Source organism: Macaca mulatta, chromosome 14 (genome assembly GCF_049350105.2).
Source record: "Macaca mulatta isolate MMU2019108-1 chromosome 14, T2T-MMU8v2.0, whole genome shotgun sequence".
Lineage (NCBI taxonomy): Eukaryota > Metazoa > Chordata > Mammalia > Primates > Cercopithecidae > Macaca > Macaca mulatta.
In genome coordinates this window covers 17,102,875-17,114,487 of record NC_133419.1, presented here as the reverse complement: position 1 = coordinate 17,114,487, position 11,613 = coordinate 17,102,875, and the positions used below count along the sequence as shown (strand labels likewise).

The 11,613-nt window shown below is 35.9% G+C and overlaps 1 protein-coding gene across 1 annotated transcript; it reads left to right on the top strand.

Moving 5' to 3' along the window:
- The first annotated feature begins 7,443 nt into the window (after positions 1-7,443).
- Positions 7,444-8,942, top strand: LOC711084 (olfactory receptor 4C15). The gene has a single exon (XM_001104506.4). The coding sequence runs from the start codon at positions 7,458-7,460 to the stop codon at positions 8,493-8,495; it is 1,038 nt and encodes a 345-aa protein (XP_001104506.4). The 5' UTR covers positions 7,444-7,457; the 3' UTR covers positions 8,496-8,942.
- The last annotated feature ends 2,671 nt before the right edge of the window (positions 8,943-11,613 follow it).

Below are 11,613 nucleotides of genomic sequence, written 5' to 3'. Positions count from 1 at the left end.
TGGGATATGAGTAGATATAAAAATAGGCAGGATATCACACACACCAAAAGAAGAACTGAAAATAAAGAATGAAGTGGGAGGTGGTGAATGGGTTGAAGTACAGATGAAACAAAAATGACACATGATTAGTAACTCTTGAGGTTGAGTGATGGGGTCTATTATACAATTTTATTTGTTTTGTATATGTTTAAAATTTTTTATAATACAACAGTTGTATAAAAAGAGAAAGTTGATGTACAATGTTAGCTCTTAAGACATTGGTTGCCTTTATGGGAGAAGGAGGGAGAAAGTGATTGTTGGTGATATAAATGAGGCTGGTTTTACTTCTTGGTTACGTATGTATATTAGTCTTGTAATAATTCATCAAGCTTTACCTGAATGCTTTGTGTGTGTATTTCTGTATGCATGTCATTCATCAATGATAAAATTAAAAATTACATATTTGCAAAGAAATAGGTAAAAATGTTTGGAGACTGTGGAAAGCAGCCAATTGTTTGATGTGGTCCCTTTCTAAAGGGACCTGAGGTGATCAGTTTAAGTTGTCCCTCAAGCTTCAGTCTCAATGCTACGTTATCTTAAACAGACCATATCTTCTTTTCAAATAAAATAAAATAAAAAGATAAAAATTCCTTTAATTTCTAGGAACTGTACTTTCTAGAGATTGTAATTTTTAAAGTCATGGTATCTCAAGATCAGTTTCTGCAAGAAAAAAAAATCACATTTCAATTACTCTATACCTCTTTGCATACCTATACATAAAATGTTATTCTTTAATAAGCACTCATCTCATTGCTACCACAGTCCCAAAACAACACATGTTGTCCTTATTGATTAATGCTGCCTCATCCCAGAAATCACTCTTTAGGGTGTAGTGAGTAGGCATTTTCCCCAAATTCTGCAGAGACATATTTCATCACAGTACACAGTGTTCTGTTCCTGAACACAAAGGGAAAGGAAAGCATCTTCAAATAGAAACCCAGGAGAAGTTAAAACAAACAAACAAAGAACTCTAATTATCAGGGCCATGAAAGTTGTTTTGCAAACTCTTGAGCAAATGCAAACATAAAATTGCATCTTAGCAAATCATACTGATGGGACATTACCAAAACCCTGTGGGGAATGGAGGAGCTATTCTTCAAGTTTATGACCTCTCAGGGAAACCTCTTTAAATTCCTGTTAGAAACCAAGGAGGAAACTTTTGTTCCTTCATTTATTTATTGATTTTCCTGAGACCATGTTGAAGACAGCACCTGAGAAGCAGTGGGGAACACTGCCTGCCTCGCCTGCCGAAGATGCTCTTCCTTTGTCTATTAAATGTAGAAGGAAGAGCTGGAAAAAATCTCACCTTTAGCCACGGGATGGACTCTTCACTATAGAGAACAGGAGACTGGGCATCACCAAAATTTCCAAGGAACTGATAAATGGTGAGGTTATAATTCGCAGTTTTGCATTTTCCGAGAGGATTTCAAGTTGCGTTGTAGTGCTTTAAAGTGTGGGTGTTGTGGTCAGGATACAAATTTTAATGCCACGCACGAGCCTACCTTCATAATTGTAAACTTGGGCAGTTGCATAGCCTTTCTGATTCTCTGACTCCTCATATTTAACGAGGACAATAATATTAGCAAGCTCAAAGAATGCCAAAACAAATAAAATAATACATGCAGAGACCATAGAATGGCACTTGACACATAATAGGTACCCAGTAAACAGCAGCTGTTATAACAAACTGCAAGCTGGTGGTTTTTGGAGGACCAAAGCACCTAATTACTTCAAGTCTAATAAAATAATTATCATTTATCCTCTAATGCTGCCACTTTCCTGATGTTTTAAAGAGTAGAATTTCCTGAGGCTGTATAAAGAAAACTGATGTAACATGGATAATTCAAGTACTACTGTATCATTTACAGAGCTAAATACTGATTACATTTACTTATATAGAATGATATTTATATATTACTATATATCATTATATATAGAATGATACTTATATATTTACTGATATAGAATGAAACATTTACTCTTTCCACAATTATCCCCTCACAAATGGCCCTGAGAAGGACCCCAAGGATGAGAAATCATGACTCAAGCCACAGAGTAAATTCTTCTGATTTTAACCATGGCTCCCTCACTTTTCCCAAGTGCATTTGATGTCATAAGTAGCTTTAAGTTCCTTTCTTAGAATTGTTTAGGAAAATTTAAATGCCTGAAGCTGTGAATTGCTTTAGCGCTAGTTGTCATGGCTTTGTCTCCTCCTTAAAATGAGATAAATCACTAAGAAAACAGAAGAAAAAAAAAAAAGAGCCAGGCACGGTGTCCCATGCCTGTAATCCTAGCATTTGGGAGGCTGAGGCAGGCAGATCACCTGGGGTCAGGAGTTCAAGACCAGCCTGGCCAACATGGCAAACACCCGTCTCTACTAAAAACGTGAAAATTAGCCAGGTGTGGTGGTGGCTGCCTGTAATTTCAGCTACTCGGGAGGATGAGGCAGGAGAAGTGCTTGAACCCAGGAGGGGAGGTGGAGGTCTCAGTAAGACAAGATCCATGCCACTGCACTCCAGCTTGGGCGACAAGCGAGAAATTCTGTCTCAAAAAAAATGGAAAAGAAAAAGTAAAAAGGAAGGGTCAGGCATCTAAAACGAGAAAGGACACCAGTGGAAAAGTGGAAAAAGAAAAAGGGTTTTTTTTCCTTCAAATTCCAGAAAGTAATGGTATAAAAGTTGGACCATTTAGGGAAATTAACAGAGCAACACTGAAAAGAGAGGAAATGATCTGAAATTCTGAAAGTTGAAGAGAACATTATTTCCCAGGTTGCCAGGGAAAGGAACATGCTTAGCTAGACAGGCCAGGAATAAACTTTTCATGGTTGAATAATTATCCTGGATCAAAAATGTGGTGGATTTAAGAAACTTAACAGGGAGGATAATTACAAATAGGATTTTAATTTGTTCTTCTTCTTTGTCCTAACAGTATTTATTTGGAAAAAATGTATGCAAATGCGACTAATATGCATTCATACGTCCACATAAATGTCTCTAAAATTTACTGCTTGAACTATAACTACAAAACATTACTTATAATGATAACCTTACCACTAATTCTTCTTATAGTTTTGAATGTTGTATATACTTCATACTTGAAATAGGAATTCTATTATTTCCAGGACAAATAGAATTAGTTTTGTTGTTAAAACTGATGGGAAGGAAATAGTAGGCAACGTGTGTAGAGGGGAATCAGGAGGCCACTTCCTCAGGTCACAGCCCAAGAAATGGCCCAGCAACCACAGTTCATGATGTGAGGGGCCCTGGGGCAGTCTCAGGGGTGACTCCAGCATATTAAGGGTATGGCTATCAAGAAAGGAAAGACCATGGAATGTTCTATGAGAAATATAAACAAAATAAGCCTCTACCTATAGGACAGTATGAATTTCAAATTGATATCAAAATGAATGTCTAAAGGGTGGAGAGGGCAGGGCCCATAATATGACTATTTATGGAAAGTACAGGAAGTTTAAAATTTTTAGTATTTGATTCTGTGTTATGTTAACATATTAGTTTCACGTGTGCAAGTGAATTATCCCCAAGTTCTACCTCCTTTTTGAACTGTTTAGATGATGGAAAATATGGCGGTGTGAGTTTTAAACTTAATGTTTAGTTTTAAATATTCTTACAGTAATACAAGATATACAGAACAAATAGAGTCTCTGTCATTTTATGTTTCCTTCTAGATCATAAAATTATATTATAAATATCTATACAAATGGGCAGAGTTATATTTTTTCTGTTTTCTCACTTAAAATATTATGAAAATGCCTCGACTTCTATGTCCTCGTGTCATTAATTAGTATTTTATTTATAGCACCATGTGATATTAATTTGTGATAGTCTAATTTAGATAAATATCTTCCTATGATTGTATATTTTACATATTTCTCAATTTTCACTATTGTAAATGACATTGCACCATCTTTTATTATAAAACTTTCCCATTTCATTTCACTTTTAGAATATGTTCTTAGAGTTGAGGTTACTAGTATAAAGAAAATAAACATGTTTATAATTCTGAAGCTATTTACTAATATGTTTTCCAAAAGGATGACATGAATTAAGCAGTTTTACTGTAATTTTAGAAGGGATGTAGCTTAAAAATAGTATAGTTTTGAACACATGTATTATACTCTTATGATCGATTCAATTTTCCAGCTCACTTTGTGTATGTAGATGCTGCTTAAAAATAATATTGACATAAAGATTTCATATCTTACTTTTAATTTGTACTTTGCAGAACACATTCAGAATAACTATCTATTGGACTCTCATGGGTGAGGAAGCTTCAAATGTTTCTATCTATTTTATAGTAGAGGATTCTGAATCATAGTGTTTTGTTCATGGTATGCGACTAGTAGATGAAGCTGGGATTGCTAGCTTTTTGATAGCAGAAAAAAAATACTTTTTAAGTAACTTTTCGTTAGAAGTAATTTTAGATTAAGAGAAAAGTTGTGAAGATACTATAGAGAGCTTCTGCATACTACTCACTGAGTTTCCCTTAATGTTTTCATCTTACATTACCATGGTACATTTGTGAAGACTATGAAATGAACATTGATATATACTGTCAACTAAACACCAGATTTTATTCATATTTCATTATTTTTTCTCCTGTCTTTTTTCTATTCTAGGATTCAATCTGAAACAACACATCACATTTAGGAGTATTTTAAAATGATTTAAAACCATAAATCTTGTTACCATAAATTATGAAGATGCTATACTTTCTATTGTCAAAGTTTCCACACTAATTTTCAAAATCCCTTTTATCTGAAAGAAGTGGTTGGTTTCTTTATATCTAATGAATATTTTAATTCTAAAGTGTTATTGTTCTTAGAGCAGCCCAGATAAAGGAAGTGGAGAGATTAAGAATCGTTTAATTATTAGATTAACATAGAGCCTTGTCTTTCTTTCCATCTCCAACCCAATTAGGTTTTCTATGTACGATGAAGTTATTTGAAATAGGAGTGGATACTTGACAGAATGGGGGCCACAGTACTTTATTTAGGGATTACTAAAGACATTTAAAAGTGTTGTGCATTTTAAAACACCATGTCTGCACTGAGACCGACCAAATAAGATATTTAACATTTGTAAATTAATAAAAGGATGAGTAAAACCACCTTGGTCTTGGTAAAGCAAAAATTAGGGTAAAAATGTTATTTCTGCTCTGTGTCAATGGCTCTGAGAGCTTGTTCTCACCACTCAGCATGATCTTCTATGCTTCTTACTGCATCAATGCTTTTGTTTGCATTGCTTTATCTTATTCTCACAAGATATGTATGGATAGACATTCTTACCATATCCATGTACTGAAGTGGAAGCTGAGGCTTTGAGAATGTTAAGAATTTGAAGTGACTTGTTCTAACATGCCATAGAACGAGTAGGAGAGCTTGGACTTGAACCTAGGTCTATATGAGTCTGGAGCTGAAGTTCTTACTCATTTCACCTCATCCTATTTCCCGCTTTGGTTCTAGGCTAAGATGAGCACTGTTGGATCATTTATTGCCATGCTTTACTTTGCAATAAATGGTTATTGATTTATCTAATAACCTTATAAGGTTTGTTTCAGCTCATATTTTCTTGGTGATAACTTATAACTGGATATGGAATTCCTAGTGCAGACACTGCTTAGAAATGGAACCTGAAAAATGGAAATGACTGTTTTAAAGTAAGAAAAAGAATGTATATTAACATATACAATTGTATATTTGTTAGTTTTATTAACATTTTAAATTGTTTCTGTTAACTCTGACATTCATAAAAATCAGCTTATTTAAATCTCTAAATAAATCCCTTTATTCTTTTATTCATCTATTTTTTAAACAGAGGTATATATACATATAAATATACACATATACATATATTCAAACACATGCACATATATATGGTAATTGAAAAATATATTTCAATTATATGTACAGGTGAAGACACAATTATCCTTTAAAGCTGTGTCTGCCTGTGGAAATGAAGTCAAAAGTTGGAGAGTCATTATCTAGATGACTCATAGAAAAGCTTTTTGTAGATAAGATGGCTGACTTTTTAAGTGAGTAAATAGTTACTACAATTGATAAGAGCACTTTATCCTAAGTAAAATGTTCACATTTTCAAATCTGACCATCACCATAATCCTGAGAGATGAGTAGGTAAGCTATATATAAACACTCTGGTACACAATAATGCATATAAAGTTGAAACATATACTTTTAGGAATTAAACTTCATTAGACCTGATTACACTATATAAAAATTGGAAAATAATTAACAAAACCTCAAGATTCTGAAGTGACTTGTTCTGACATGCCATAGAACGAGTAGGAGAGCTTGGACTTGAACCCAGGTCTATATGAGTCTGGAGCTGAAGTTCTTACTCATTTCACCTCATCCTATTTCCCGCTTTGGCTCTAAAATATATTTTATATATTTATAAAATATAAATATATTTATATTCAATATATTGTTTCTCTTCCTTACTTATGTGGTTGATGCCAATTTGTACATGCAAGTGTTTGTAGAAAGGCCACTCCTACTCTGCAGTTCTTACTGGAAAAGGAATATCCCCACTCCTTTCTCTGCTGATCCAGTGGAAAGGAATTGGGTGTTGGAGCCTGAGGTTCTGTGTTAATATCCCAGATTGTCTGTTATTTGCTTGAACTTAACTTCTTTAAGCATGAGTTTCCCAGCAATCAAATAGGGATAATAAGACCTAATGCAGACTACTCCCTAGGGCAGTCGGTCCTGAGCCTTCCATTGTTTCACTAGTCATCATAACAACATTCTGATGTAGACATTATTACTTTTATAATAATGATAAACTTCTATTTTCATTTTAAAATGACAGATAAGAAAACCCTCGGCACTTAGTGCATACTTTTCATGAAGTAAATGTCAGGTTAGGGACTTTCTAGAGATCTTTCTCTTTTGTAAAGAATGAATTCAGAATGAATTCAGTTAAGACTTTTAAAGAAATATTTGAAGAGCAGCCATAATTTTTAAGTGTCTCTTGAGCTATATGCTATTTTCTTCTAATTGTAGATAAAGCAGTCTCCTGATTAGGAATGGGATGCTGGTTATCCCTGCTCTGATTTCATGCCAATGGCAGGAATAAGTAAGTTACAATGCTCTTTCTCTCATAATTGAGAGGTAACTTCAGAATACTTCTCAATAATTCACACCAGGAAGCCACTAGTATATGATCAAAGCTGGCACTTGATATGAAAACTCTTTCTCTTCTCTTCTCTACCACATATCCTTTTGCCGTATTGAACCTCTGGTTGTTTTCAAGTATTCTTTAAATTATCTCCATCATAATTCTGCCTGATATGTCAGTGCTACCTCCAAGAATTTCTAATTTATGTTTTCAATGACAACAGAAGCACTCAATAATTTTGCATATGGATGAACCAACTTGTTGATGACTATGATACTACAAATTGATTTGAAACAAATTTTACTTTGTCCTAATTGCAGATTCCACATGATCCCTGTCGGAGCTTTCATCTTTTCCTTGGAAAACATGCAAAACCAAAGCTTCGTAACTGAGTTTGTCCTCCTGGGACTTTCACAGAATCCAAATGTTCAGGAAATAGTATTTGCTGTATTTTTGTTTGTCTACATTGCAACTGTTGGGGGCAACATGCTAATTGTAGTAACCATACTCGGCAGCCCTGCTCTTCTGGGGTCCCCTATGTACTTCTTCTTGGGCTTCCTGTCCTTCCTGGATGCGTGCTTCTCCTCTGTCATCACCCCAAAGATGATTGTGGACTCCCTCTATGTCACGAAAACCATCTCTTTTGAAGGCTGCATGATGCAGCTCTTTGCTGAACACTTCTTTGCTGGGGTGGAGGTGATTGTCCTCACAGTCATGGCCTATGATCGTTATGTGGCCATTTGCAAGCCCTTGCATTACTCTTCTATCATGAACCGGAGGTTCTGTGGCATTCTCATGGGGATAGCCTGGACAGGGGGCCTCTTGCATTCCATGATACAAATTCTTTTTACTGTCCAGCTTCCCTTTTGTGGCCCCAATGTCATCGATCATTTTATGTGTGACTTGTACCCATTACTGGAGCTTGCCTGCACTGATATTCACATCTTTGGCCTCTTGGTGGTCATCAACAGTGGGTTTATCTGCATCATAAACTTCTCCTTGTTGCTTGTCTCCTATGCTGTCATCTTGCTCTCTCTGAGAACCCACGGTTCTGAAGGGCGCTGGAAAGCTCTCTCCACCTGTGGATCTCACATTGCTGTTGTGATTTTGTTCTTCGCCCCATACATATTTGTATATGCACGACCTCCATCTGCTTTTTCCGTTGACAAAATGGTGGCAATATTTTACACCATCTTAACTCCCTTGCTCAATCCTCTGATTTACACTTTCAGGAATAAGGAAGTAAATCAGGCCATGAGGAGAATATGGAACAGATTGATGGTGGTTTCTGATAAGAAATAAAATGTTAAACTTAAAAAAATCCAAAGTTATGAGTAAAAAAGGTCAAAATGATCTTAAGTAAAAACTTAATGAGATATACCTTTCATGGCAAGATATAAAGTAATGCTAGAAAAAAAGCATTAATGTGGGATCAGAAAAATTATGTTTCCACCCTCAGGTCATTCATCAACTCTGAGCTGGCAACTCAGTATTCTCATGTTCAAACTGAAGAGAGTTGAATTTTATGCATAGTTGGGATTTAATAATAAAAAAGGAATGACAAGAAAAATTATTTGTTAGACTGCTGGGAATTCACTTCCTGATTTAGAAAAAAACCTTTGTGGAGGAAAGACACACATATCCTACAGAATAGGAAGAGAAATTTACTCAAACTTACATTTCAAGTAAGAGGTTTATATTTAGGACATTGTTGTCAGTGATTCTAATGAAACAAACAAACAAACAAAATTCAGGACTCAAGAAGGGCGCAGACCAGAGCATTTGCAGAACCTCAAATGTGGGTTTTTCTGTATTATATGATTCCATCATTTAACATGGGTTTATTACCATCTCCTTCAGGTCACTTGGTGAATTTTTTTTTTTTTTATTATTATACTTTAAATTCTAGGGTACATGTGCACAACGTGCAGGCTTGTTATATATGTATACATGTGCCATGTTGGTGTGCTGCACGCATTAACTCGTCATTTACATTAGGTATATCTCCTAATGCTATCCCTCCCCCTTACCCCCTCCCCACATTAGGACCTGGTGTGTGATGTTCCCCTTCCTGTGTCCAAGTGATCTTATTGTTCAATTTCCACCTATGAGTGAGAACATGCGGTATTTAGTTTTCTGTTCTTGTGATAGTTTGCTGAGAATGATGGTTGGTCTAAAACACCAAAAGCAACGGCAATAAAAGCCAAAATTGACAAATGGGATCTAATTAAACTAAAGAGCTTCTGCACAGCAAAAGAAACTGCCATCAGAGTGAACAGGCAACCTACAGAATGGGAGAAAATTTTTGCAATCTACTCATCTGACAAAGGGCTAATATCCAGAACCTATAAAGAACTCAATCAAATTTACAAGAAAAAAACAAACAACCCCATCAAAAAGGGGCAAAGGATATGAACAGACACTTCTCAAAAGAAGACATTCATACAGCCAACAGACACATGAGAAAATGCTCATCATCACTGGCCATCAGAGAAATGCAAATCAAAACGACAATGAGATACCATCTCACACCAGTTAGAATGGCAATCATTAAAAAATCAGGAAACAACAGGTGCTGGAGAGGATGTGGAGAAATAGGAACACTTTTACACTGTTGGTGGGACTGTAAACTAGTTCAACCATTGTGGAAGACAGTGTGGCAATTCCTCAAGGATCTAGAACTAGAAATACCATTTGACCCAGCCATCCCATTACTGGGTATATACCCAAAGGATTATAAGTCATGCTGCTATAAAAACACATGCACACGTATGTTTATTGCAGCACTATTCACAATAGCAAAGACTTGGAATCAACCCAAATGTCCATCAGTGACACTGGATTAAGAAAATGTGGCACATATACACCATGGAATACTATACAGTCATAAAAAAGGATGAGGTTGTGTCCTTTGCAGGGACATGGATGCAGCTGGAAACCATCATTCTCAGCAAACTTTCGCAAGAAGAGAAAACCAAACACCACATGTTCCCGATCATAGGTGGGAATTGAACAATGAGATCACTTGGACATGGGAAGGGGAACATCACACACCGGGGCCTATTATGGGGAGGGGGGAGGGGAGAGGAATGGCATTGGGAGTTATAACGGATGTAAATGACGAGTTGATGGGTGCTGACCAGTTGATGGGTGCAGCACACCAACATGGCACATGTATACATATGTAACAAACCTGCACATTGTGCACATGTACCCTAGAACTTAAAGTATAATAAAAAAAAAAAAAAGAAAATAAAAAGAAAATGCAAAAATCACCCATCTTCTGTGTTGCTCACGCTGGGAGCTGGAGGCTTGAGCTGTTCCTATTCGGCCATCTTGGGCGCGCCCTTCATATCTATCCCGCTTATCTTATTTGTCTTTGGTTACCTGTGCTTTTGTTGTTGTATCTATGAAATCATTGCCAAGACCAATGTGATGAATCTTTTCCTGTATTTTTTTTTTCTACTAAAAGTTTTACAGTTCTAGGTCTTTGTCTTTAAATCTCTAATTAAATTTGAATTGATTTTGAAACTATGCTGTACAATGAGTCTGTTTTTGTCATTTGGCTTATGGATATCCAGTTTTCCCAGTAACATTGTTTAAGTGACTATCTTTTCCTTAGGGTGTATTTTTGTCATTCTTGTTGAAGATGAGTTGACCATATCTGCCTGGATTTATTTGCAGAGTCTCTATTCTGTTCCATTGGACTATATGTCTGGGTTTATGCTAGGGTCATACTGCTAAAATTAGTATAAGTTTTGTAAAATATTTTGAAGTCAAGAACTGTGGTATCTGCAGCTTTGTTCTTTCTATAGATTGTTCTCATTATTCTGGGTTCTTACGAGGTCTGCATGGATTTTAGAATATTTTTGTTCGTTTCTGTATAAAAAGCCACTGAAATTTTGATAGGGATTGGATTGAATCTGTTGGTCCCTTTGTTGTATGAACTGTTAACAATGTCAGGTCTTCCAATCTATGAACATAGGGTACCTTTTCATTTATTTATGTCTTCTTTAATTTTGTTCATCTATAATTTGTAGCTTTATAGCACAAGTCTTTCATCTCCTTGGTTAAGTTTATATCTACAAATTTTATTCTTGGCTGAGAATGGTGGTGCATTCCTGTAATCCTGGCACTTTGGGAGATTGAGGCGGGGTGATTCTTTAACCTCAGGAATTTGAGGCAAGCCTGGGCAATGTAGTGAGACCTTGTTTCTACAAAAAAAAAAAAAAAAAAAAAGAGGCTGGGTAGGGGGTGCATGCCGGTAGTCCCAGCTATGTGGGAGGCTGAGGCTGGAGGATGGCTTGAATCCAGGAGATTGAGGCTGCCATGAGCCATGATTGCACCACTGCACTCCAGTCTAGGCAACAGAGTGACACCTGTCTTACAAAAATAAAATAAAATAAAATAAAATAAAATA

Bases quoted from the DNA above. Each gene is read 5' to 3' on its own strand.
- LOC711084 (XM_001104506.4), top strand. From the start codon at position 7,458: ATGACTATGATACTACAAATTGATTTGAAACAAATTTTACTTTGTCCT.